Raw genomic sequence first — 26,861 nt, 5'->3', positions numbered from 1 at the left:
GAGGATTTGTTTGATGGAAGATCTGATTGATGGAGAGATCGGGGTTATGAACTGATTCCAACCAAGTGCGGATATTATGCTTGAAATGATTGAAAGGAATAATCTAATGGTACGCAAGAGTTATGTCAATATGGATTAAGCAATTTCGTTGTCGAATTAAGAAATGGAAAAATCACTTTGCTTTATACATACCACATTGAGTCCAGCATTTTTGAAACCTCGATATATAGGATGGAGAGTGTGAACAATCATCGATGATATCTCCAATAATTTGCACTTTTGCCCTTCAGCGAGACTTCGGGAGGGACTCGTTCTGAGGCCCACATGGTTAGAGTAGGATTTGTGGAATAAGTCAAAGTAGACATCAATCATCACACGTTAAAGTCAATATCATACGACTCGACTTCCCATCCCCCGCTATTGCCCAACTCATGACGAAAGCGATGACAGATCAGTGTGCCTACTGTCCGTTTGTTGGGTTTTGCATCCATGCCATTTGAATCGTACGGAAATGTCCAACCACGACTCTCTTTTGGCAGCAGGCAGCGGATACAATAGAATCTAGAATATTCAGGGAGGGTGAATGACGGCCTAGCCTCATTGACTTTGCGTTCCTCTCCATCACTATCCTGAGAATATAAGGCAGCCGAGAAATCCCGTTCCTCAGCATCCACGACACAAGTAGCAAGACGTGCCAGCAATGGACCTGTCCATACACCTTCGGTATGCCTGCACTGCTGAAGAATGGAGATGGCGCGTCGACGAATGTGAGGAACGCGGCACTTCAAGGCCGTATAGTACAGCGGAGGGTAACAACCGAGATCGATGCTGAAACTGGCGCCTATCCGGCAAAAGCTCGAGACGTAGCCATTCTCCTTTGTTGCGGTGATATATCGAGGTGTATTGGCAACCATGGCACCTAGTTCCTCAACCTGGTTGATAATGGATTCGAAGGCCGAAGTATGGGCATCGAACGCTGTTTGCTTATTCGCAAAACACGTCGACACCAGTATCGTGGCCATGGTCCAGTGAATTCGGAGCACGCGGAGGCCAAGCTCCCCATGCTGGTTCGTCTGCGATGTTAGTAGCGGTATAGAACTGTTAAATGCGGCGATCCAGTCATCGAGTGAGAGTTGAAGGGATTCTTGTCGCTTGAGCAGAGTCGGAGACGTCGGCGGAGGGTAGACATCGCTGCTTATCTGATCTGTAGCACACTTTAAGACCAGCCGAGTAACGCTATTAAGAATCAAATGGAAGGACCGGCTTGCTTCGTGAACTATTGAAAAGACATGCGGAATAGAGATCTGTTGGTGCCCATAGATAAAGGTAGACGTGAACAGCGCATCATCCTCGAAGAGTCCCAAGCCTAGCGTCATGAACTGTAGGTTCAAACGAGAATATGCGTTGATCAAATGTTCATCAATTGATTGAGGGATCTGCTGAACGAATATATGCCGCATCGGTCTCGAGCTTTGACTATGAGATTGTAGGAGATTGAGGAGGTTGATGCCGTGTTGAAAATGCATATTCATGGAGTTGTAGCCCCCTCGCAGCATTTCAAGACAGACAAACACGATACTGGATATGACGGCAGTTCGAATCGACTCAACGTTCGTAACAGTCACGTGTTCAGTCAGACTTTTGATCGCCTTATTGTACTGTGTCAACGAAAACGAGTCATAAGACTTGGAGCTGATCGCCATTTCATTTTCCCAAGGGGAGAAGCGGGATCGATGCGCGGCTGACAGAGCGACGATAGCATGCAAGACACTCGGCTCGGCGAAGCAGGTCTGCAAGACCAGAGAATCCCAGAACTCCGATTTGAATAATCCGGTCAATTTCAACGCCGGCGCATGACGGAAGTAGTCCAGAGACGACCGCTCTTCCTGCGCAACCCCAGGGAGGGGGCCAGGGTTCCGACTAATGAGTAAATATCGAGGCGTCGTACCCGCCCGCTCCAGACCGAGCGGTCCGGCATTGCCTGGGGTTCCTTTGGTCCCGCTATACAAGATTCCATAGCCATCGCAGACTCTGCCGGAATTTGTGCATTTCCGACATGCGGGTTTCTCTTCATCGCATTTGACATGGCGGACTCTGTATCGAAGTCAGCCGATAGAAATCCCTCAGCCATCTGAGATGAACTGACTTGCAGGTACGACATCCGGACTTAACGTATCTCCCGGGCCTCCGAGAACCGGAGGATTGAGTTGATTTAGATGGCTCGCCCATGGTGATTCGATGCTAATGTTATCCATCAGATAGAGGGACCGGCATGACGATGAATTCGAATTAGAAAGGGGTGCAGAGACTGATAATCCATCGAATTGTCTAGCATGGGGGCGTGATTCAGGGAGAAAGTAGGAGTAAGATCGACGATGGAAGGAAGAGTGGACAAATGACCTACCGGACTAACCCAAAGAGGATGGCCTCCTCGGAATTTTCCGTCTGTGATTGGCTCGCTATAGTGGAGGGCGCTATTCTAGATTAGGCCATCTTGTATATCTAGATTCCTCAGGCTCCCATCTGGTCCCATCTTGGGCTGCGTGCAAGTCGGTACGCTGGAGTTAATCGTGTCATCCACAATGTTGCCTGGATGCTCTATTTCCGTTGCTATGTCCGCTGTCTCCGAGAAAGAAATTGTATAAAAGGCCATCTTCCACTCTGACGACTGTATATTCTATCTTCAAACCACTACTGGCTTTTTCAATCTCTGTATTCGAATATCAATCAATCTTCTTCATTCAAAACATACAGAATGTCTCTTCCTACCAGAACCCTCGGCAGAAATGGCCCCAAAGTCACCGGCGTTGGTCTCGGACTGATGAGCATTGGCGGTGTCTACGGTCCTAAAGGCACTGACGAAGAACGTTTCGCCTTGCTCGACAAGGCCCATGAAATTGGCGAGCACTTCTGGGACACAGCAGATCTGTACTCTGACAGCGAAGAGCTTATCGGTAAATGGATTCGCAAGAATCCTGCCAAGGCCAAAGACATCTTCTTAGCGACGAAGTTTGCTATCACAATGGGCGCTGACGGCTCTATAAACCTGGATTCCAGTCCCGAGTATGTCAAGGCTGCGTGCCAAAGAAGTCTCGACAAGCTGGGCGTTGAGACAATTGACCTGTATTATTGTCACCGGGTTGATGGGAAGACACCCATTGAGAAGACTATTGAAGCGATGGTAGAATTGAAGAAGTAAGTTGATAACCTACACTCCACTTCCTACTCCGAGAGCAACGCTTAATAAAATTCCAGGGAGGGAAAAATTTGCTACCTCGGCATCAGCGAAGTCAGTGCTGATACCCTTCGACGAGCACACGCAGTGCATCCCATCTCCGCCCTGCAAGTCGAATACAGTGCCTTCGCTCTGGACATTGAAGATCCCAAGATCGACTTGCTCCGAACATGCCGGGAGCTGGGGATTGCAGTCGTTGCATACAGCCCCATCGGCCGCGGAATTCTGACAGGACGGTACAAGTCCCACGAGGATCTCGGTCATGAGCCGTTTCTCGCTGCCTTGCCGCGATACTTTCCAGAAAACTTCCCGAAAATCTTGGATCTGATTGAAACCTTCAAGACAGTTGCAACACGCAAGGGATGCACACCTGTGCAGCTGGCCATTGCGTGGTTGATGGCTCGCGGGGACAATATCATTCCGATTCCTGGGACAAGGAGTACCAAGTACCTTGCGGAGAATGTGGGCGCTATTCATGTCAAGATCACGGACGAAGAACAGGAGCAGATTAACGAAGTTGTTCAGAATAGCGTCCTGCAGGGTGATCGTTATCCTCAGGGGTAAGTCTTCTGGTGATGTTCACTGTCTTGAGTAAGCTGATTTATATCTAGTGTGCCGACGAGTTTCGCCCTGGGCGATACACCACCTCTATGATTGTTCTTTCATACCCTATCTATACAACAACATCGGTGTAGATGATAGCTTGATGGATTTCCAGAGAGGATCTGGGTAGAAACCTGTGCTTTAATTCGTCAATTGTGAAGTAGAAATATAGCCTTAAGATATTTTTGCCATGCAAAATACAAATATGTTCTATCTTTTTCTGAGACTTTCTCTTTTCCCATTATGAGTTTATGAAACTTCTGCTGCCACAAGGATCAGATTCTGGTTAAGCACAATAAGCCACATGGGAACACCCAGAAACAAACACTATAGTATTCATGGATCGCCTAGCCATCCAAGTCTCTCAATTAGTTCAGTATTCCCTGACATTCTCATTTCCTGTACCAACCCACACGCGATCAATTTGACCACGTCAATGGGTCTTCCAGTCCATCCAGGTCATACCTCGATACGAACAGGACAAATAGCCGTCATTACTTGACCAACGTTCATAGTAAATCCTTCCTTTCTGAAATCCCGCTTACGGCTGACGGTGCTCCTTGTACGTTCTGCTGCTGCTGGTCTCACTCTGTCTCCTGTCTATATCGGCGATTTCAAAGTCGATAAAGTTGTACTAGGACCTACGTCAGACTCAAAGGTTACCCGAGCGGCTAATTATGCGCAGCTACAACTGGATCTCGTGGTCATTCGACGACGTTTAGCCACAGGAGAACACGAGAAAGTGCTATCAGGAAAGAATTTCGTTGATGACAAAAAAACTTATAGGACAGCATAATTCCCAATTTTTCAGGTGGACGAATGTTGGAAACAGTTCGCCGACTGTTGCAGATTTGTCTAATGCCGCGTGTGAGCTCACTGATAACTTTGGAATCGACAGCGCGGGTTCGCAAGGGGATTTAGCACTCAAACGTCATATTGAGGAGGGTGTTGGCAGGCCTGCCAACTCGATAACTGATTGCAGACTGGGCTATTTCGCAAATTCGGTTCTGCAAGTAGCTTCGGAGTCGAATCATAAAGTCAAAAGCCTCGGCTTTTATGACCGCACAAGCGGACTTTGCTCACGTAGTAGGTTGGAACTTTGATTTGTTTGGTGATGCTTGTATATAGCTAAACTAGTTGGTGGGAGATGTGTAGAAAAAAATGACCTGACACGATGCTGCATATTTCGGACTTGATCATTTTCTCCGATGAGAAAACCACAGCCACCCGAAACATAGAGAGGTGACGGGAAACTTGTGCTATTCGTTCTGTGTTCTGTTGAATAGGCATGGTACCACTGTGCTATAAATGGAACATTATACTTTGCATGCCGGCCAGATACTTCAAACAAGGCACATCGTGGCAACGGCTGACCCGTGGAATTTGAACACCCAGTCGTAGTTTGGCTCCGTACCACAACACGTAGTCAGCGTCTCCTAATACTAAAGGGTGCCATATCTCTGTCGTACTGATATAACATGCAGCTTCACCGTTAATGACCTCATGAGGCCCGCCAGGCACCTTTAGAATGTCTGAACTTCAATCTGATTCATGAATCCAAGGTATGGCGGAATTACTGCATATTCTTCTTGATATGCACGATGTTCAACTCAACCGCGGTTGGTAGGCAGAATCGTATGTTCGTGAGTGACAATTCCCTTGCTAGCATTGCGATCTTTAGCTAGATGTAGCTATAGAAGCCCGTTGTAGGTTGCTTCGATTAACCCAGTAGCATAATCGAGTTTCCATAGGTTGTGCCCTACCAAATTAGCGTCGGAACGTAAAAACCCAATGATATTCTTGAGCATGTCACTCGGATCGCGAAACTAGAAAAACTTGTTAGAGCGGCTATTGAGAGTGCCATATAAAAATTGCACCTTGACATACCTTGTTAGTTCCAGGGTTCCGTTTTTCTATCCTAACCAGGTCCCAATTAACGATGCTTAAGTTTGCTTTAGAGTCCATTTTTAGTGTGGATGCAAGCGGTCTTTTTCTTCACACCAGATGCCGCAAAGACAGTTCCAAGAACGCAGGATATGATAAGGCAAATCCTTCCCTTCTGAAAATCTGAGAACATGAATTGGACATTGAGGTAACGACACGTTATCCGCATGTAACAAAATTGCCACGATGGCCGTAGACAATACGCGTACTCCACCCTCATCACCCAATTGTATGGGCCGTAACTTTCCATGATCAGAAAAGCCTTCGGATCGAGAATCGCCACAATCAACAACGGCAAGGTCAATTATAACCTCGGCTTTCCTTCTGTCTCGAAGATGTCGAACGTTTTAACCTGAAAGCATTTGACGTACCTGTTGCTTGGAGCTCTCCGTAAAAACATAACGAAGTGGTTATCATCCACACACTTGACGAACCAGGTCTTTTCGTAAATGCCAAAGAGCCAATACCTGGCGTACCGGTCGTTCATATAGCGCGCCAGCTGCCCTATATGTATTCATGACTATAGCAATTTGGGTGGCTCTTCTGGCCCTTTCCGCTGCACTGTCCGCCTTGGCCACCAGGCATTCAGCCCTGGCCGCCTCCATGTTAAAGGCCCGAATTGCCCTGGTGGCCTTTAATACCGCCCGATTGACCCTCGCATTCGTCTGCCGCGCGCGCCTGGCTGTCCTGTACGCACGATCCAGTCTGTGCCTTCACATCAATTCGGGGCCCGCTAGCTTGCCATCGACAAGCTTCGCGACCTCTGCCCGGGATAGGTCAAGAAGGATTCTAATCGCTTTTGCGGACATTGATTCGTGCATTAGGTGCAAAGGACAGTGATAATTCCATCTTGGATGACGAGCGGGTAGAGCAGCGTCCGGGAAAGTATTCCACATAATATATGAATCATCATATGCTGTTGTTGTTGTGCAAGGTCGAAAGTATGTCGAAGGCCTCAGGCCATTGTTGATTTAGCTTTTGTACAGCTCGCAAAAGTTTGGATCTTTCTGGTATTGATTCTTCAAGACACAGCTGATCTGACCGGCGAAGGCATTATTCAGTCAAATTCGTGTGCCAAAGGAAACAGCTTTTGCCTTGGTCAGCAAGTCCCCCGCAACATATCTTGTCACCTTCCAGAAATCTGTTCTCCGCTATTTTAACATGCGATAGATTCTATCGGCTTTCGTTGTTCTCTTTGCGGGAGGGGAGTCTTATAGAATTTTGACAGAGGTTGAAGAGGAACACGGCCACTTCAGTATTTGATTCGAATGGAAGATCCCTGGATGCTATGTTATTTCCTGTTGTTCAAAAGGCACATGATATATTCCAACGTACCTTCATGGTAGGTAACGAGAATATATTCTCGTTTTGAAGATGCTGTCTATATTTCCGGGCTTTCTGTTTTCCATCATAGCATTGCGAGTGGTATTAGTAGTGTGGTTGGAGTGCTCCATGTGCGAACATTTGTGAGTCAACCCGTCTTTTGGAATGCCTAGAGTATGCGTTGTGAATATTAGACCACGACCGTGAATTGGATACGGTTCCTCTCACAACTTCTTGTTTTGGCGTGCAAGCTGTCCAAATTCACTGGCGCTCTGGAGCTGTTTTCGAAGTCTAAGCTGCATTCTGAAATGAAGGCGATGCCCTATATTCTTTCTCGTAACGCCCAGGAAGTTGCGCCAGACTGTCTCAGTTCTGAGGAACAGGTCTCACTAGGCTATATCATATAGTAAACAAGCCATATATGTGCAACAGCACCAGTCTCTTAGCTGGCCATCTCATCTGTTATAGAAGTGTAGCGTGGGACATGGCCGCGCACCTTTCCCCAGTTCGGATTAAGGGTAAGTACATCAGCTGTCCATTCGTGATTGCGGCGTGGAACAAGCCCAGCGATCGACTCCAAGAAGGTAATGAGAGAGCCATTGGGCGTAGAGGCTGTCCATATACCGTGCCAGCTGCCCCTTGTGTATTCGGGACGGTGTATAGCCTCTGAAAAGTCACGGCAGTCCCTGCCTCCCCTCGGTCTTGCTTGACCGGACTGCAAGGAATTGGTGAATATTTCTATGTCGCTCTACGTCTGTGAATAAGCGCTCTTTATAATCTTGCCTATCGTATATTGAATGACTTTCAGTTCAACGATCTCCAGTGGTCGGGGTATGGAAGGCCAGGTCAACCGGCAATAGAACATCTTTCTTTATACGGGCCCAGAAATCAAAAGTGCCAGCCTCAGCGTCGCCTTTAAGGACGATCAATTCAGGCCCCAGCACCTAAGGATATATCCACTCATGAGGAAGGGTGGTATCGTCAGCCTAACGTCTCTACTTTTGTATAGAATGTAAGATACTACGCTTATGTAGATGATTTCAATCTGTAAAGAGGCTGGATGAGTTGGTAGACCTTCCTGGTGCCGTCTTCAAACCCCTTTGAATAAATTGACTAGACAACATCCTAGTTGAGGAACATCCAAACAGGCCCAAAAGATCACTGATATCAAGGCATCTCATCCCAAGTATCAAATGTTCCTTGAAGAATTCATCCAGTCGGTTAAGAGGGTCGCCGTACACTTAAGCGAGGAGGTCGGCTAGGAGAAGAAGTGCAAAGCAGAGAACAGATTCGAGAGCAATTATTTCGAATCAGAAGTCCCGGCTCTTATCACCTCTTACAACGACCGTGGGGACATTTCCGGCAAAAGCCAGTACAATCCGAGTCAAAGGTGCAGGACGCTTCACAGGTTTTCTTTTTGTTGTCGTGGCGCGCCTCAAGTTGATCAGCAACGGTAATACCAGCATCGATATCATGAGCATCGATAAAATCGGCATCATCAGCGATGGTGGGGATCACAGCTGCCGCAATTGCCAGCACGATGAGGAGAGTGATGATGAAACGAAGATTGAATTTCATGGTTGTGGTGAATAGGAGGATTTGGAGTAGATTTGGAGGTGGAATTGTATGAGTTATCAAGATCTTGATGAACTGAAGTATGATTGTTGGTATGATCATCTATCTACATGAAAGAGCCCTTTTTTATATGCGAAATGTAGTCAGCATACCGGAATCCTCCGCTTCGAATGTAGGATGTCAGGTTCAGGAAGATGGAAATCTCCGGTTTTCCTGTGAATACCGGGATCCTTCACAGAATTTGGGCTAGATAACTTATCATCTTGCCTGATAGAAGCCTATATCCCGAAGGGAATATCCTACAAGAGTGTGTATTCATTATCAAGTATGGAGCGGTGAGTCTTTAACCTAGGTGAATCGAGCCTGAAATTGAGACTGCAGGGATATGGATGGTTTACATATTCCAGCAGGGGTATAGTCTGTTAATTAGCAGGATTTCATCATACCATATCCACATAACCGCTCAGGTACATAGTGTTATATTGATTTGTTATTTGGGTGTGCGCCAATGTAAAATCCAAGCTTAGCCCTAAAGTCACACCACTCCAAACCGGGATATCCATGTGGTTCCTCAGGTCAAGCCCTGCGAGGATCGTGTCTATCATGTCTTAGATCCCAACCCCACATCCCCCGCATTCATGGTCCCTGAAGCCTCGCAACGTGTTCCCTGCTGGAGAGAGCTGGCGTGAAGTGCAACCAAATGGCCATATAACATGGAAGATGGAAAATGAAAGATGAGAGCAAATCCTACTGAACATGGCCTACCAGTCACTAACCTCGCTTAAGTTTGCCCAGAAACCTTGGTGGCGTTGGCAGTTCATTGTGGAATGTTGAGCACAGATGTGCATCGGTCGGTCTAGGGCTAGCTTGTTGTTCACGAACCCACCCGGGTGATTCACTGCAGGGGGGAAACACGTGCCCTGATGACTGTGAGCAGAGGTAATCATCTCCGGTAAGAAGAGGGAAGAAGGAAGAAGGTGGAGGAAGAAGGAATGGGATAAGATAGGGACCGCTCACCGCCCTCCCACCCGCGGCATATAAACGGTTCACCGCCTCGCGTCCCCTCGGCGATGATTGTTCGTCAGTCGCGGATGTCGTGATTGATTTTGCCCTCTGTCCTCCTTCGTCCTTCCAGCTATTCATAGATCTCTTCTTATCCCTTCCTTCCAATTGTCCCCGTTGTTTTGTTCTAGACTATTTCCTCATCGGATCTTGTCCGATTCTATCTCTCCTTATTCTTCTCCCTCCGCATTGATCCCCGGCAACTCTAAACTCGCCTGCATCTTTAGCGGCCTTTTTCTCCCTCCTTCGCCAGTGCTGTATGCCTCCAAGGTCCTCTGCATCTCTCCGCCCGTGGAACGCCAGAGCCCTGCTTTCTCCTGCACCTTATCGCTCCTTTACGCTTTCAGGCGCCCTTGTGGCGATCACCCCTTCTGCCCAATCTATTTCGCCCCGGGTCCTCTCCCCTCGTCCCTGCTGGACTCCGTCCTTTCCTCCATCCTGCTCCCCGTTCCTCAGTGCCTCGTTTTCCACCCGTCCCGCCACCATGGGTTCGATCGACCGCATCACCGAGAACTTGGAGAAGCCGGAAATAGATGACCGCTCGTACCGCGTGGTTCGCCTGCCCAACAAGCTGGAGGCCCTTCTGGTTCACGACCCGGACACCGATAAAGCCAGCGCGGCGCTGAACGTAAATGCCGGCAACTTCTCCGACCCGGATGATTTGCCCGGTATTGGTCATGCTTTGGAACACATGCTGTTCATGGGAACAGAAAAGGTAAGTTCTGAGTCACACGGTCGTGGATATTCCCAGGTGCGGAGACTAATCGGTTGCGACAACTTCACAGTACCCCAAGGAGAATGCGTACAACCAATACCTAGCGGCCCATTCCGGCTCGTCTAACGCCTACACCGCTGCCACCGAGACCAACTACTTCTTCGAAGTGTCTGCCACTTCGACATCGAGTGACACGTCTTCCAGTGGCACATCTACCCCCAACGGCGCGGCAAATGGAACGACTTCTGGTTCTGATGTCAGCACCGCCGGCCCCTCGCCTCTGTATGGCGCCTTGGATCGATTCGCACAGTTTTTCGTGTCGCCCTTGTTTTTGGAATCGACTCTGGATCGTGAGCTGAGAGCGGTGGACTCGGAAAACAAGAAGAACCTGCAGAGCGACTTGTGGCGACTGATGCAGCTGAACAAGTCCCTGTCGAATCCCGCCCATCCGTATCACCACTTCTCCACGGGCAACCTGCAAACACTGAAAGAGGAGCCGCAGAAACGAGGCGTCGACGTTCGCAGTGAATTCATCAAGTTCTACGAAAAGCACTATTCGGCCAACCGGATGAAGCTGGTGGTGCTTGGACGAGAGTCCCTGGACGAGATGGAGCAGTGGGTCGGGGAGTTGTTTGCCGGAGTCAAGAACAAGGATCTGCCCCAAAACCGCTGGGATGACGTGCAGCCGTGGTTGCCCAGCGATATGTGTAAGCAGATCTTCGCCAAGCCCGTCATGGACAGCCGCTCCATCGACATCTTCTTTCCCTTCCTCGACGAGGAGTTCTTGTACGAGTCGCAACCGAGCCGGTACATCAGCCACTTGATCGGACACGAAGGACCGGGTAGTATTCTGGCGTATGTGAAGGCCAGGGGCTGGGCCAATGGTCTGTCCGCCGGAGTTATGCCCATCTGCCCTGGTTCGGCCTTTTTCACCGTGTCCATCCGCCTGACGCAGGAGGGCTTGAACCAGTATCGCGAAGTGGCCAAGGTGGTGTTTGAGTATATTGCCATGCTGAAAGAGCGGGAGCCGGAACAGTGGATCTTTGACGAATCGAAGAACCTGGCCGAGGTGGAGTTCCGATTCAAGCAGAAGTCTCCCGCCAGTCGGTTCACAAGCCGCCTGAGCAGCGTCATGCAGAAGCAGCTCCCCAGGGAGTGGCTTCTGAGCGGCTCCCTATTCCGCAAGTTCGACCCTGAGTTGATCAAGAAGGCTCTTTCGTACTTCCGTGCCGATAACTTCCGCATGATCATCGTCTCGCAGGACATCCCTGGGAACTGGGACTGCAAGGAGAAGTGGTACGGAACGGAGTACAAGGTTGAAGACGTGCCTCAAGACTTCATGGCCAGCATCCACGAGGCGCTGGCGACCACCCCCGAGAAGCGACTGTCCGCGCTGCACATGCCCCACAAGAACGAGTTCGTTCCTACCCGCCTCTCGGTGGAGAAGAAGGAGGTGTCCGAGTGCGCCAAGACGCCCAAGCTCATTCGCCATGACGACCACGTTCGCCTGTGGTTCAAGAAGGACGATCAATTCTGGGTGCCCAAGGCTACCGTTCATATCACGCTCAGGAATCCCTTGGTGTGGACCACGCCGGCTAACCTGGTGAAGGCCAAATTCTACTGCGAGCTTGTCCGCGATGCGCTCGTGGAGTACTCCTACGACGCCGAGCTTGCCGGTCTAGATTACCATCTGTCTGCCAGCATCTTTGGGTTGGACGTTTCGGTTGGCGGCTACAACGATAAAATGTCCGTCCTCCTCGAAAAGGTGCTTACCAGCATGCGAGACTTGGAAATCAAGCAAGATCGCTTCGATGTTATCAAGGAGCGTCTGACCCGCGCCTATAAGAACGCCGAGTACCAGCAGCCGTTCTATCAGGTCGGTGACTACACCCGCTATCTGACAGCCGAGAAGACATGGATCAACGAACAGTACGCGGCCGAATTGGAGCACATTGAAGCCAAGGACATCGCTTCCTTCTACCCTCAGCTGCTCAGCCAAAACCACATCGAAGTCCTTGCCCACGGTAACTTATACAAGGAGGATGCGTTGCGCATGACCGACTCCGTCGAGAGCATCCTTCAGAGCCGCACTCTGCCCCAGTCGCAGTGGCACGTGAGGCGCAACATGATCATTCCTCCGGGATCCAACTACGTTTATGAGCGCACGCTCAAGGACCCGGCCAACGTGAATCACTGCATCGAATATTACCTATTCATGGGTGACATCACCGACAAGGTCCTCCGAGCGAAGCTGCTACTGTTTTCTCAGATGACGGACGAGCCGGCGTTCGACCAGCTTCGAAGCAAGGAGCAGCTTGGGTACGTCGTCTGGAGCGGCGCGCGTTATTCTGCCACCACCGCTGGTTACCGGGTCATCATTCAGAGCGAGCGCACCGCGCAGTACCTGGAGTCGCGTATCGATGCCTTCCTCGGCAACTTCGGGCGTGATCTGGAGCGGATGTCGGACGAGGAATTTGAGGCTCACAAACGCAGCGTCATCAACAAGCGCCTCGAGAAGTTGAAGAACCTGAGCTCCGAGACCAACCGGTTCTGGACTCACATCGGCTCTGAGTATTTCGACTTTGTGCAGAACGAGTCTGATGCCGCCAACGTGAGGGCTCTGTCCAAGGGTGAACTTGTGGAGTTCTTCCACCAGTACGTCAACCCCGAATCTTCCACTCGGGCCAAGGTTGCGATCCACCTCAAGGCGCAGAGCGGTCCCTACGTGGATGGCGCGGAATCTAGCGAGCCGAAGGCTCGATTGGTGTCTGCTCTGGGCAAGCAGCTGGAGGCCGCCGGCTTTGCGGTCGACTCGGACCGCCTGTCTGCTGCGTTTGCCAAGCTTGAGGTATTGCCGGGTGCGGAGAGCCAGATTCTCGACACTCTCAAGACCTTCCTGGGCTCCGAAATGAGCCTGTCCGAGCAGCAGATCGAGCCGGTTCTCAAACAGGCGGAGCAGAACCTGGGTGTGCACCTGAAGCAGCTCGGTCTCGAAGAACCGAAGACCAACGGCGAAGCCAAGGCTACCGAGGCTCAGCACCCGACTTACATTACCAACGTGCCTGAGTACAAGGCGCGTCTGGCCGTTAGTGCCGGGCCAAGCCCGTTCACCGATCTGAGTGAATTTGAAGACTTTGATGCGAAACTTTGAGCGAGAATAGACGTGATTGTTGTTATGTACCGGATTGGATTGGATGAGCAAATGGTTGAGGTTGGGTTATTGGGTTAGCATATTCTATGATCTAAATGGAGATTTGTTGGGATCTAGCATTGGGGATGGCATGTAGTACTAGAGATTCAACAATCTGAATATTTATTTGACGACATTTTGCTTGCAGGAGTTGACTATCTAATAGACCAGATTGTTGGAAGAGTTAGAATAGATAGATTAATCGACGAACAACTATCTAGAAACCCTGGAGAGGGACAGACAAGGTGAAGGCAGTTCATACAACCGGCAGACAGGATGCCTGGTAGCCTCAGGCATATATTTCAGGCTTCCACTAACAAGGATGTGATGGCTGCTTAGTTTATTCCTTTGCTTAGTTAGACCAAGAATATCATATTGCACGCTTCTCGGCGATTTTTACATCGCTATACGGAAGCGAGCACATTACTACGGGGCGAAGCTACTAAACCCCAAATATATACAAGAGTAAACACCGTCCAGTCTCTGCGGCAATACACACATACACTCACACACCCCCAAACCACCTCATACACTCCCCACTGGCCTAAAACGCATCATCAACGGCGCCTTCTTCCACAACTGCTTCAATCTCGCCTGATCAACCCAATCCCCACCACCAATAGCATCACCATCCAACTCCCAATCAAACGCCAGCACCGTCTTCGCCAACGCGATCCGCATCTCCACCCACGCCAGTGTCGTCCCGATACACATTCTCGGCCCGATACTAAACGGCACGGTATACGGTTTCACAGGCACATCAAGCCATCTCTCAGGCATGAACTTATCCGGAAACTCCCCCACCGTGCGTTTATCATGATGAATCGTCCAGACATCCGCGGCGACGTACACCCCCTCAGGAACGAAGGTACCGTCGACGGTTTCTCCGCCCACGGGACTCACGCGTGGCGGTCCAACAGGCGACGGCGGGAACAGACGCATAGTCTCCTCTATGATGGCGTTTAGGTAGGGGAGTCGCGCGGTGGCGTCACCGGTCGCGTTAGCAGCGCCGGGGGAGGTACCATCGGTCCCGAAGGCGGCCCGCACTTCGGCCCGCAGACGCTGGAGACACGCGGCGTGGTCCGGCAGCGACAGGTACCACAGCGCAGCGGTGAGGGCAGTAGCGCTGGTCTCAGCGCCAGCGGTGAGCATGACCATAGCCTGGTTAGCGAGGTCCGTATCTTCCATACCCCCTCCGCGAATGGCATGAGCTAGGAAATCGTCGACGTCGGTTCCGGTGGTTTTGCTACGCGCAGGGCCGACTTCGATGCGCTTGCGAGTCTTCGCGAGGGTCATGGCGCCGTGGCGTGTGATGGAGTCGACGGCGGCGCGGGCAGTGGGAGAAATATAAGGCATCCAGCGCAGCAGGGGACCAACGAAGGCGAGACGCTTGCGGAGGTTGAAGATCGAGCCGCTGTAAGTGGCGTCGAGGAGGATGGAGACCCATGGATGACTCTTGTTGTCGCGGGTGGCGTTGAACGACTCCCCGAAGGTGAGTTCTCCGATGATATCGAAAGTGAGCCATTCGAACCATTTGGAGACGTCTAACGAGACGGCGCCATCGCGGCCCCGCGCAGCGAGCTGGTTCACCCAGAGGTCGACATGGGCGTGGATGATAGGCTCCTGGGTGCGAACGGCAGAGGGACGAAATTGGGGCGCGAAGATGCGGTGCTGGCGGGCGTGTTCCTCGGGGTCTCGCACGAAGGCGATGTTGGGGTGACCATTGTCATAGAAGCGGTCGGATTTGGGGAACAGTTTGCGGGTCTTGGAGGGGGCGCCGTAGATGTCACGGAAAGCTTGGGCCGTTGCGAAGGAGAGCTCGTTGGGCGCGATGCGCACAATGTCGCCGTATCGACGGTGGGCGTCTTGGATCTTGCGGTTCCAGAAGCCGCTCGTCCAGGCCGATGCATACCAGAGCTCGGAGATGGCGGCGAGCGGCGGGCCTGGGTACTTGGAAAGGGGATGCAGCCAGTAGAGATAGGCGTAGGATGCGAACCAGTATGCTGAAACAAGGATCGCCAGACCTACTGCGAGGACTGCAGGGGACAGGGAGAAGAGCATTTCAATTGCCATGGTTGCCAGTCCAGGCGTCAGTGTCACAAGTGTTTGCTTCACCACAAACAGGATCAGAGACAGGTTCAGGAAACAAGGGTATGCAAGGGTATATGAGGGATATGAGGGGAAAAGGACGATGGGTTCATTATAAATCCATTCGTTGTGGGCAGCGCAGACACTCCAACCAGTTCTCCTATCAGACCCACGCTGCTCGCGCACAGTTCTCTTGCCTATAAAAAGCCGAAGTAAAGCTCGTAGCACGCCAGTGCGCATGACTCGGAGGGAGTGGAGTATCTAGCGTGGAGGAAGTGGGTCGACAGTTTCATCAAACAAGGCGAGAGGCCACTAGTGCGTAGACCGGGATAGTGAATCCTCCGAGTCTTCAATGACCGCACTAAGGACGAAAGTACCGTTCCTTAGTTGCAGCCAGTGACGTTGCCGAGACTCCAGAGCCATCCCGAGGGACTATTTATTTCGTTGGGCCGTCTTGCCGATGCATTTATTATCTATCTAACTGCAAGGACCAGAAATTGTCTCGAAATGATGCATCCAACATCCGAGCTGTAGACCCTGCGCCGCATATCGATGGTGTGGTCATGAATATGATAGCCGATAGATAAACCCCAACTCTCTGGCCCCCGAGGCCAAGAATATAGTTGGTCAGTCTAGGAAGCCCTAACCCAGCGATCCTCTGCCCGTTATGGCGTTAGATCGTCCATGACTCCAGCCCAGAGAGTCCATCCGAGCCCCCCGAGGCATCCCCTGGTCAATTTCAGTCCCGATCAGTTTAGGTGCTGGTTTAGCGCCGCGAACCCCGGTCAGGGGCGCAAGAGCTCTGGAGCAACACGTCCCCTCGGAAGGCTCTGAGAGGTCAACCGTGCAAGGCATCGGCCCGCAGTGGAGCAGTGGGCCCAAGCCAACCGTTGCCGATCAATATTGACAGCTGCTCCGTGCTGGGATTTGATTCCTCGACGGTATATGCGAGGATCCTGCTGAATACTGATCGTCTAGTCCTTCCTTCGGTGTTTGGGGCGAGTTGGTATAAAGTAATAGAGGGCTTTAGTCTGTAAGTTATAGGTAGAGAAGAGACCTATCATAATTTTTTTCCGCACCTTTCAGTCCTCCTGGATACTTTTAAACGCCGCCGTGCACCTTCTATCCGGTACTCGTGCGTGGCGCGCGCGCAAACCCAGTTCGAAATCATGTCTTCGTCCTCGATATACATAGCTGACCCCCCAGCGGGTGTGCGACGGTTCGAGGGCGACACTCTTCAGCCTAATATGGCAGCGTGTGGCATCACCACAGCCTTAATCGCCCTGGCCGTGGTCGGGCTCCGTTTGTATACACGATTCTTTCTCACGGCAGCCCGGTTTCAGGTGGATGATGGTAAGTGAAGCCACCAGCCAAAAAGCAGAGCTACAATGGTTAGACAGCTAATGTTCTTTTTCTTGGATAGTCTTCGTCTGCTGCGCTGCTCTATGCTCGATCATGCTGATACCTATCTCGTTCAAGAGTGAGTCTTCCCTCCTGAGGTGCTCAACGGCGAAAATATATCAATATGGTCAAATCTAACCAGCAATGTAAAATATCCAGTCATGGAAGCCGGCGTAGGTCTCCATATGTGGAACGTGACGATGGCCCAGTATAACCCAGCGCTCGGAATCGTGAGTTGCATCGCATCCCAACTACCCTCGTCAAACAGCAACAACAACACTAACAAACCAACTCGAGCAGTGGACCCTCATCACAACCATCTTCTACGCCTGGGCCGTCATATTCTCCAAACTCTCCATCCTCGCCTTCTACCTCCGCCTCTCCCCCCAGCACTGGTTCCGAATACTCACCTTCACCCTCATGGGCATTGCCACAGCCTACGTTCTCCTATACACCTTCCTCTTCATATTCCGCTGCAACCCGATCGCCATGAACTGGGACGTGACGATCACAAAGGGCACGTGCATCGACACGAGCACCGTCATGACAGTCCTCAGCGTCGCCAACATCGTCATGGACGTATTGACGCTCCTCCTCCCAATCCCGGTGATCATGCGGCTAAACATGCGCCTCGCACAACGCGTCTCCGTCATCCTGATCTTCTCATCAGGTATATTTGTCTGCGCCATCGCCATTCAACGCACCGTGCAGATGCTTTCAGCGCTCACATCCGCAGACTACACGTGGGACATCACGGAACAGTTCTACTGGTCGTATATTGAAGTCAATGCGGGGATACTCTGTGCGTCGGTTCCGGCGTTGAAGCCGTTCGCAAAGCGCCATCTAGCGCCCATTTTCGGGTCTTCGCAACGGTATCATGAAGGAAATGGGGCATCGGGGGGACCTCAGCCTGCGGGTCAGAGTCAGGAGGCGATTGTGTTGGGGGTTACGCCGAAGAGGTCGAGTTATACAAGGTTTTAGTCCTGATTTAAGGATATGGAAAGTGGAGTTGATATTTGGACTTGTGATTTGGGTTGGATAGAGATTGACTCGACCCAATCTCGGGATTTATTTTTTGTTGGACCACTGATATTCGCTTATGGCCTTGCACCTGCCTGCTTTAGTTAGTATGTCAGCTGACCCACAGTGGATCGGCCGTAGATAGTCTCGCTGCAGAGCGCTAGTCCTTACAATTCAAGCGTCCTACACCTGCAGTTCCGTCATTTTTTGTATTTTATAAAGCTCATTCTTACGGAAAAGTTAGCAATGTATTTCCTCGGTCGTCTGTTCACTCCTTCGTCCTGACTCCGCTTAGGGAATATAAAGCAAGTCTTCAACCACTCAACCACTCAACTACGATTAGTGGGATGAAACTTGACCACATAGAACTCTAGAACTCCAAGCTCAAATATGGTTCTGAATATGTCAATGTGAACCTGTCAGCTGAGCGCGCGGCAGTGTGTCGAATGGTAAAATCGCAGCGCCAGTGGATAAGTCTAGTATGCGACCTTGTCACATGAGATGTCCACCCTTCTCACAGGATGGGCCTTATTAAGGAATGACTAACATTAGCTATGTATGAGTGTCCAAAAACATAAGCGCTTTTTTCAACACCCAGGTATAAATTCATAGCCTAAGTAGGCTCACATCATTACGGAAAGCTTGAATAAATGAAGATTGACGGCATACTTCAAAGACAGAACTGATCCTGGGGAGTTGTGTATCCATTGAAACAATTATGAGAAAAAGATAGACAAATTGAAGAAGGCATTGTTAGCAGAATAATGACCCATGTTGGACTGCCGGTTGTATAGTCTCGCTTGCCTAATACGGCTTAGTGCACAGGTGACCCACAGTCAGCTTTAGCTAGTCAATGGTCTTTGAGACCTTTCATCCATCCAAACATTCTCACCTGCAGTTCCATCAACCCATGTTCGATCTACGGAGTAACGATATTGAAGTTAGGATCACCCGGGTCAAGCAGCGATGAAAGCGTGTCCAATGCCCCGGTGTCCCCGTCAATCTCAATACCAGCCTTCTCCAGAGCCTCCGGATCAGGTCCATAAACAGCCAGCGCAGTCAGCTGCTTCGTCGTGCCTCTCAGGGTCACGTCGACGGTGCCAGACTGTGGCGTCGTGCTGTAAATGAGCGCGCCGTTCGACAACCACAAACGATAGGTGACTCCGGCGTCGGTGACGACCACGTCGATAGCCAGTTTCTGATCCCAGGCTTCCGGGCCATTAATCTGAATAGCAATGGAATCGAAGAGCATCTCGGGGGTAAGCTGACCCACGACATCTGCCGAGGCCGACTGCGTCGGGGTCCCGAAGTTCCCATCGCGCAGCTCCGTTGTTCCGGAGATGAAGAAGTTTCTCCACGTGCCGTTCTCCGCGCCATAGCCCAGTTGCTCATAGACATCGGCGAGCAGATTTCGGGCTATCTCATTATCCGGGTTCGCGAAGACAGCATGGTTTAGAACCTCCGCGGCCCAGCGAAAGTCGCCGGCATCGAATGCCTCGCGGCCCTTGCGGACAATTCGCTCCTCTCCACCGGTGAGCTCAACATACCGCTTGGCCTTCTCGACTGGAGTGTGCTCCCATAAATGGGCCGGGTTGCCGTCGAACCAGCCGCAGTAGCGTTGGTATATGGCCTTCACATTGTGACTCAATGAGCCGTAGTAGCCGCGCGCACTCCAGGTCTTTTCGAGCGCGGGCGGCAGGGTCATCATCTCCGCGATCTCGGGGCCGTTGTATCCCTGGTTGAGAAGGCGGAGGGTCTGGTCATGTACGTATGCATACAGATCGCGCTGGGAGGTGAGGAATTGCACGACGTTGTCAGCGCCCCAAGTTGGCCAGTGGTGGGACGCAAAGACAACTTCAGCATCGCCGCCGAACAAGTCGATGGTTTCGGTCAAATATTTGGACCAGGCATGAGGATCGCGCACAACAGCTCCACGCAACGTGAGGATGTTGTGGAAGGTATGTGTAGCATCCTCGGCCGCACATAACGCCTTGAATTGTGGGAAGTAGAAGAGCATCTCGGAAGGGGCCTCGGTGTCCGGTGCCATCTGAAACACCATCTCGACGCCATCAATGGTTCGCTTCTCACCCGTGCGACGGATATCCACGTTCGGTGCGATGAGTGTGACTGTACCCGTTGAGAGGGTCTGCCCGAGTCCCGCGCCGATCTGACCACTCGGTCCCTGTTTGAGGGCGGCGCCATACATGTACGCAGCGCGTCGGCTCATAGAAGTCCCCGTAAAGACGTTCTCGGAGACAGCGTGCTCGAGGAAGCCCTTGGGAGCGAGAATCTTGATATCATGGGTCTCGACATCCTCTTCCTTGATGAAGCCTTTCACGCCACCGAAGTGGTCAGCGTGGGAGTGTGAATAGACGATAGCCTTGATGGCCCTGTCCGTGCCGCGATGCGCCTGATAGAGCGCGAGAGCCGCGGCACCAGTCTCCTCCGAGGTGAGGGGGTCAATGATGATCAGGCCCTCGTCGCCCTCGATGAAGGTTGTGTTGGAGAGATCCAGCCCGCGCACCTGGTAGATGCCGCCAGTGACATGATAAAGCCCGTCTAGGTGAGCAAGCTTCGACTGGCGCCACAGACTCGGATTGGCCGTGTCCGGGGAATCGTTTTTCAGGAAGTCGTAGGCGTCGTTATCCCAGACAACCTCATCGTTGTCATTCTTGACAACGTTCGGGTCTTGGCGGCCTCTGAAGCCCTTCTCGGCGTTCACAAAATCGCGTCTGTCATCAAAGGGCAGACTTTGTCGGACGTTCTTCTGTTGATCGATGATGAACTGGGTAGCTGGCTTAGATTCTGCCATGGCGAAGGTTGACCTGCTGAGCTTAGATTGCTTTGTAAGACGAGAATGTGGGATCTGTGGTGCGATTTCCGACTCGATGGTGTCGAGGTTTCAATTGCTACCTGGCTTAGGGCTATTTATGCTCATTGCGGAGAATAATCCCGAGGCTATACAAATACCGAGATACAAGACTGACATCATGAGTTTGGCTCCATCAGCATCGTATGGATTAGTTAGAGGCGGGGTCTCTGTAGGTCGGACTGGTGGCGTCAATTGGGAGCTGACTTTTGAGGCAGATCAAGCTCAACGTCAACCCAGCTTCAGCTGTGATCCAAAACCCCTCTTTTGCTATTCTATTTCATGCATGCAGGGTTAAAAGATCTAGATCTAGACCCCGCGCCCCAGACGAAAAGATTTATCTGATCCCTGCTGTCAGGGATCTTACGTTACAGTGCATGTCTGCTGACTATGTGCCCTCCTTCCTATCTAATCTATAGATTACGTACGAGTGACGCGAATCTAACACATAGCTCACTCGGTGAACCCCGCGTCAATTAGCCAGCCATCTTGCTACGTGAAGTAGCATGTGAATAGGAAGAATAAACGAGCCCGAGGATATGTAGGACCATATACCCTCATGCTTTTAACTCGCATGCTAATCCTCTGACTTATCTACTGAACCACTCATACCCCCTACATCCCAAAATACTATTTTCCCCTCCATCATTACTCTTCCGGAGATCACCAAGTAAGATCCCCAGGAATTCTTTCACAAGAAGAGCCCAGTACAATCTAACTCCCAACAAGCCAAGCGCAGCTCGACAGCGCCATTAAAGAGCACAAGTCGACTATCATCATCTTCTGTTGGCCGTCTCTCTAGGCGTAATTGCTAGTAATGTACCCGTAGGAATATCGAATGATGAAGGTCTGATTCTTTCAATCTAGCTGCAAATGATGGTTTAAATACATGAAAAATAATAAGCAATCTAGCCTAAAAAGGCAGTTAGAAGAGACATAACTTTTGAACCATGGAAATAACAGAAAAATCTGCATAATCCTCGGGGATCGGTAGTTATCAATACCGATTTCCGGACTAGGAAGGTCTTCTATGTGACTAGCGGTCACATACGGTTGACATCTTCTCAGCTGTATGTAGTCCCATAAGCGAAGGAACCAAAGATAACTTCGAGAAGTAAGTCCGCCTCTTTCTCTATTGGCCTGCCTTGAGACACTTACTTTAAGCATTTCTCGTTCCCCTCGATCCCGTTCTATATTGACGAACCTTGAAAGGGCCGGCTCCAACTATCCAGCGCTCTACGAGGCCTGAATCAACCATGATGTAAATGCCGACCTCGCGGAGAAATACGAAGTCACCAGCATCCCTACTACCATTGGATTCAAGGATGGCGCACAGGTGGCGGAGTTCATCGGACCTCAGCTAGTGGAGCAGCAGGCGCAGAATTTTATTGAGAAGGTACTCTGAGGTGGAAATTCTAGTCTTTGCCCTTGTCCTTGCCCTTGTTTATGTGGTTTAGTTGCGGAAAGGTGAAGGGTTCATGAATGTGTATAGTGAGGCCTGGTACTGGGTATAAGAGCCATTGAAATAAAACATTCGGTACTCGTAGATTATAAAATCATTTCGGTTGTTAGATTAAGAAAGGCAGTAGACCCCACCGACAAAATTCATCGTCATTCCACTCGTAAATCCTCCGACTCCATGCTTCCTAGTCAATGATGTAGCTATAATAACAGAAGGGTAAGCTTCATGAATATTCATCTGAACAGTAATTGAAATACTGACCATTTAAGTTTATCATTATTCCAAATGATATTCGAGAGATCATTACTCAGATTAAAAAAACCATACTTCTCATATTCCCTTAGAGTCACATTAGCCGATACACCCTCATTTAAAAGATAACATATAAAATACTCACTGATATGATGCCTTAAACGCCTTCCGAATCTCTCCTTGCTCTTTAGGACTCAAGCGACGAAGATACTTCCTAGAAAGAGAGATCCCTTCGATTTTCTCCATAACAATATAATCCAAGAACCCATCAGGCACCCAACTATCAGAGACCTGATTCTCATGCTTCGAGATAATATACTTCGGGGTGCATGAACACCCAGCAGATGTCAATGCCTCTAGCGCCTTGATTTCCAGGTCGGTTCGACCACAAATTTTCTTTTCTGGTGTTTGGGAGCACATCGGGTAGAGTGGTTTATCATCGAAACCATTGAGTATTCTATGATATGTCAGATAATTGTCTCTTTAATGTTTATAAGCAGGATAAAAGTAGTTAGTCGTACTGAATTCTAACTTTCATAATAGCCTGCTTTGAGTCCTCGATTGCTTCGCAGATGAAAATAGCGGTTGATTCCGAATAGAAACCAGAAGAGACATATTCGTCCTGTATAAAGCGATGTTCACGCTCTTGAAGCTTCTGGATTATCTTCCACGAGCTGGAGGGGTTTTCGAAATGAACTATCTGTCCTATCCACTTGGGAACGAACCAGTATGAGTCGTGGCGCAAAGTCATGGTAGACAGGTTGGGAGAGCCAGAGATCAGAAAGAGTAGATAGATGTTCGACATATGGTCAAGAGAAACTTCCAGCTTTTTAAGTATATGGCCAACTAAACCACTACGCAAGGAGTAGGCATAGGAGGAAATTATTTCCCGCATTCCCAACCTTACATTTCTACGGAGGTTAGAGACCAATCGGGTGCTACGTTTTTCTAGGCTTCCATAACCAAGTAGGTAAGTCTTGGGACTTCTGCCTAAGACTCGAACTGTGAAATCTGCTCTAGAAGATCATTCTAAGGGCCATTATTTGGACATAATCCCTTGTATGAAGTGAGTGGAAGAAGTGGTGAAGCTCTGGTCTTAACGGAAGGTTGCGATGTTAACTCATATCTTAGTCAGCAGGGCCGTCGGAACGGAAGAACAATTCCGCGGACCCGTCAGCTGGCCGATAGCCGCAGTAAGTGACCATCGACAAGCTCCGCCAACTCGCCGCATCGGAGTGCGATCAAAACCACTGTACGCCCTCGATTTGCTCAATTCCTTTACTCAACTCACCTGACAAGCTCACCCACCCTGATACTCAACCAGAAGAGTCCTAGCCAGCATTCAAGGAAATGTCGACCACGACAACAACGACGATGCAAAGCTCTCGCCCGTACGTCCGCCCTGACGCCCAGCATGGGTTCGAGCTTCCTGAACTTGATTTCTGTTTATCTGAATGGCCTCCGTTTACTGATTTGTTCCTCACACAGACCCGTCCTTCCCCGAGACTTTTCCGCCCAGCAACCGCAGACGATCCGTCTCTACCCCCTCTCCAACTACACATTCGGGACCAAGGAAACGCAACCCGAGGAGGACCCGTCCGTGCTTGCACGTCTAAAGCGTCTCGAAGAGCACTACGACCAGTATGGCATGCGACGCACCTGCGAGGGCGTTCTCGTCTGTCACGAACACAACCACCCGCACGTCTTGATGCTGCAGATTGCCAACGCGTTCTTCAAGCTGTACGTCACCATCACCCCATCAACCCATCTCACTCTGGCGGACCAGAGCCGGTAAGCAAACAGAAGAACCAAATTAACAGACATACCCCACAGACCAGGCGATTACCTGCAATACGACGACGACGAAGTAGACGGATTCAAGAAGCGACTGAACGAGCGCCTTGCGCCCGTCGGATCGCAATTCTCGGGCGAGGGCGTCAACGAGGACTGGGAGATCGGCGATACCCTGGCGCAATGGTGGCGGCCGAACTTCGAGACTTTCATGTACCCGTTCCTGCCGGGGCACGTTACCCGGCCCAAGGAGTGCAAGAAGTTGTATTTCATTCAGCTGCCTAAGAAGAGTAAGCTCCTCCCTCCTTCCCTCCTCACCATGCGCCGATGATTGCGGTGACGTGAAGCGCCGTGAATGTGATTCTGACAACGATGTGCAACAGAGGTCCTCTCCGTCCCTAAGAACATGAAGCTTCTCGCCGTGCCGCTCTTCGAACTGTACGACAACACCGCCCGATACGGTCCTCAGCTCTCCGCCATCCCGCATCTCCTGTCCCGATACAACTTCGAATTCGTGGACGAGAACGATAACGTGGTTGCGGCCACCCCGGGCACGCCTTTCCAGAACCCCGGCACCAAGGTCCTTGCCGGAGATGACGGCGACGGACAGGACGAGGGAATGGCAGATTACAACGCGGAGGGGACCGAGAACGGCGGAGCGAACGCGCAGTGAGGCCAAGTCCTCATTTTCCTACAGACTCAATCGTAGTGGTGAAGGGAAGAAAGAGAACCAGCTGCACAGGCAGATCGGGTTCTCCAGGGAGTAAGGGGCAGACGGTGAGCGAGGGTTGCAAGTGTGGAGCGCTTCCCCTATTACAGTTCGCAATTCGCAAATATCTCGGTGGGTTCTTGGCTTTCTAAAAGACACATGATGCGATTATTCCACATAAGGCTGGCGTTTCAAGGAGCGAGAACAAGTGTTTTTTTTCCCCCCAGATAATCACCCTCAATTTATTTCTTTAGTAGAAATTGAAACACACTAGGCCTACTGAGTAGATTACTTCCTCCCGAGGTACCGGGCATGATGGGGTACCTAAGTTCCTATTCATAGTCAGTCATACTCCGCCGCAACAAGGCTGAGACCGCCCGTCAGACCTTAGGTCAGGTACAGATACAGGCACAGGTGCAGACAGGTACAGGCAACCCCAGTCCGCTACTGCTTACCTCAGATAATCATCCTGTTAGGTAACCAACTATGAAACGTTGCAGAAGCAATCAAACCATGACGGCAACGAAAAACCGAGGGAAGCGCAGGAAGGCTAGCTCAAAGCTTAGATAACAGCGATCAGGTAATACGAAGTAATTATCAATATAATAACTAACGCTAGTTCGAGTTCATCGTCGAATCTGTCTGCCTAAGCATCATCAAAACGGCACAGAGATTGAGAAGGAATGAGCGTTCGCTCCCGTTGGTGGAGACATGAACGCATGGCCAGCAGAATCCAGTATAGGGCAGCTTGACCGCACCTCCGGAAGAAGCAAAGAAAGCAGTCGATCAATGTCAGGTAGGATCGGATCAGAGCATCAACCATCCGAGGGATCCGAGATCGTGACGGGCAGACGGACAGACGGACAGGCACATGCAAAAAGGAAGCCCTAAGAGGACCGAGACAGGGAAACAGGACTGCGAAGCTACGCTGCAGCCCTCACCATCAAACTGCGGAGTACATGCCTACTAGGCTATTAGTAGGCATATGTATACGCAGCATCTGCCGGCGTATGTACTCCATATGGCGCTCCGCACGGAATAATACTCCTCCCATCGAGGGATTAATATAATAAACGTTGAACAATCAAGGCCGGAGCGCCTACTAAGCCGTGCTAAACGTTGACCGATTCTTCCACGCCGGACGGCGATCTCCACCTGGACCCCGGGGAATGGAGAATTGTCGGGGTATTAATTAATTTTTGCCTGAGTAAATGAATAACGGCTGCAGAGTGCCTAGCTTGCATATTCTTCAATTCTTCAATTCTTCAGATCTAGCGCGACTAGTATACTGTAGTCGGTACCACTGCCATGTCGGTGTATATTGACAGCCATGAATGAACGCCATCAGCCGTCACCAGTCCTGTCAGCAACCAAATAATAATCACGACCAGAATAACTGGGAGTCCGGTCCTCGAGCGCATCCAAAAAAACAAGGGAAATCCTTCCGACAGGCACGCCCTCCGTCCAACCAGCTCGTCGCAGCCTGTAGACTAAGAACTGCTAAACCCCTTGGCAGCGCGAGATCATCGTGAAGAGAACCACCACTCACATGCACCGGGATGATCCTTGGAGGGGAAGTGTTGTCTCTCTATGTGTTTGATTTGTTCAATGCGCTTTTTTGC

General features: G+C 50.6%; 10 protein-coding genes across 10 annotated transcripts; 4 read left to right on the top strand and 6 right to left on the bottom strand.

The window, feature by feature from the left end:
* Nucleotides 1-371: 371 nt before the first annotated feature.
* On the bottom strand, nucleotides 372-2,229 carry KD926_006181 (Zn(II)2Cys6 transcription factor; the record flags this gene model as incomplete). The annotated part of the gene is made up of 2 exons (XM_053099154.1): nucleotides 372-2,094; nucleotides 2,147-2,229. The coding sequence occupies 2 exons, from the start codon at nucleotides 2,227-2,229 to the stop codon at nucleotides 372-374; spliced, it is 1,806 nt and encodes a 601-aa protein (XP_052957038.1).
* A 526-nt stretch (nucleotides 2,230-2,755) lies between these two features.
* Nucleotides 2,756-3,889, top strand: KD926_006180 (putative aldo/keto reductase; the record flags this gene model as incomplete). Its single annotated transcript, XM_053099153.1, has 3 exons — nucleotides 2,756-3,195; nucleotides 3,256-3,795; nucleotides 3,847-3,889. The coding sequence occupies 3 exons, from the start codon at nucleotides 2,756-2,758 to the stop codon at nucleotides 3,887-3,889; spliced, it is 1,023 nt and encodes a 340-aa protein (XP_052957037.1).
* A 1,640-nt stretch (nucleotides 3,890-5,529) lies between these two features.
* On the bottom strand, nucleotides 5,530-5,803 carry KD926_006179 (uncharacterized protein; the record flags this gene model as incomplete). Its single annotated transcript, XM_053099152.1, has 2 exons — nucleotides 5,530-5,664; nucleotides 5,726-5,803. The coding sequence occupies 2 exons, from the start codon at nucleotides 5,801-5,803 to the stop codon at nucleotides 5,530-5,532; spliced, it is 213 nt and encodes a 70-aa protein (XP_052957036.1).
* A 1,744-nt stretch (nucleotides 5,804-7,547) lies between these two features.
* On the bottom strand, nucleotides 7,548-8,683 carry KD926_006178 (uncharacterized protein; the record flags this gene model as incomplete). Its single annotated transcript, XM_053099151.1, has 2 exons — nucleotides 7,548-7,717; nucleotides 8,446-8,683. 2 exons carry the CDS (start codon nucleotides 8,681-8,683, stop codon nucleotides 7,548-7,550), a joined length of 408 nt encoding a protein of 135 aa, XP_052957035.1.
* A 1,318-nt stretch (nucleotides 8,684-10,001) lies between these two features.
* KD926_006177 (a-pheromone processing metallopeptidase Ste23) lies at nucleotides 10,002-13,608 on the top strand (the record flags this gene model as incomplete). Its single annotated transcript, XM_053099150.1, has 2 exons — nucleotides 10,002-10,457; nucleotides 10,528-13,608. The coding sequence occupies 2 exons, from the start codon at nucleotides 10,002-10,004 to the stop codon at nucleotides 13,606-13,608; spliced, it is 3,537 nt and encodes a 1,178-aa protein (XP_052957034.1).
* Nucleotides 13,609-14,172: 564 nt separating this feature from the next.
* Nucleotides 14,173-15,975, bottom strand: KD926_006176 (cytochrome P450; the record flags this gene model as incomplete). Its single annotated transcript, XM_053099149.1, has 1 exon — nucleotides 14,173-15,975. The coding sequence occupies one exon, from the start codon at nucleotides 15,973-15,975 to the stop codon at nucleotides 14,173-14,175; it is 1,803 nt and encodes a 600-aa protein (XP_052957033.1).
* Nucleotides 15,976-16,904: 929 nt separating this feature from the next.
* Nucleotides 16,905-18,117, top strand: KD926_006175 (uncharacterized protein; the record flags this gene model as incomplete). The annotated part of the gene is made up of 4 exons (XM_053099148.1): nucleotides 16,905-17,088; nucleotides 17,159-17,215; nucleotides 17,296-17,366; nucleotides 17,437-18,117. 4 exons carry the CDS (start codon nucleotides 16,905-16,907, stop codon nucleotides 18,115-18,117), a joined length of 993 nt encoding a protein of 330 aa, XP_052957032.1.
* A 958-nt stretch (nucleotides 18,118-19,075) lies between these two features.
* KD926_006174 (alkyl/aryl-sulfatase) lies at nucleotides 19,076-20,968 on the bottom strand (the record flags this gene model as incomplete). The annotated part of the gene is made up of 1 exon (XM_053099146.1): nucleotides 19,076-20,968. One exon carries the CDS (start codon nucleotides 20,966-20,968, stop codon nucleotides 19,076-19,078), a length of 1,893 nt encoding a protein of 630 aa, XP_052957031.1.
* Nucleotides 20,969-22,880: 1,912 nt separating this feature from the next.
* KD926_006173 (uncharacterized protein) lies at nucleotides 22,881-23,544 on the bottom strand (the record flags this gene model as incomplete). The annotated part of the gene is made up of 2 exons (XM_053099145.1): nucleotides 22,881-23,196; nucleotides 23,261-23,544. 2 exons carry the CDS (start codon nucleotides 23,542-23,544, stop codon nucleotides 22,881-22,883), a joined length of 600 nt encoding a protein of 199 aa, XP_052957030.1.
* Nucleotides 23,545-24,089: 545 nt separating this feature from the next.
* On the top strand, nucleotides 24,090-25,203 carry KD926_006172 (cleavage and polyadenylation specificity factor subunit 5; the record flags this gene model as incomplete). The annotated part of the gene is made up of 4 exons (XM_053099144.1): nucleotides 24,090-24,130; nucleotides 24,228-24,530; nucleotides 24,573-24,820; nucleotides 24,914-25,203. The coding sequence occupies 4 exons, from the start codon at nucleotides 24,090-24,092 to the stop codon at nucleotides 25,201-25,203; spliced, it is 882 nt and encodes a 293-aa protein (XP_052957029.1).
* Nucleotides 25,204-26,861: the final 1,658 nt, after the last annotated feature.

This window comes from Aspergillus affinis, assembly GCF_023601865.1.
Source record: "Aspergillus affinis strain CMG 70 chromosome Unknown NODE_31_length_300061_cov_88_125253, whole genome shotgun sequence".
NCBI lineage: Eukaryota > Fungi > Ascomycota > Eurotiomycetes > Eurotiales > Aspergillaceae > Aspergillus > Aspergillus affinis.
This window is presented reverse-complemented; position numbering and strand designations above follow the sequence as displayed.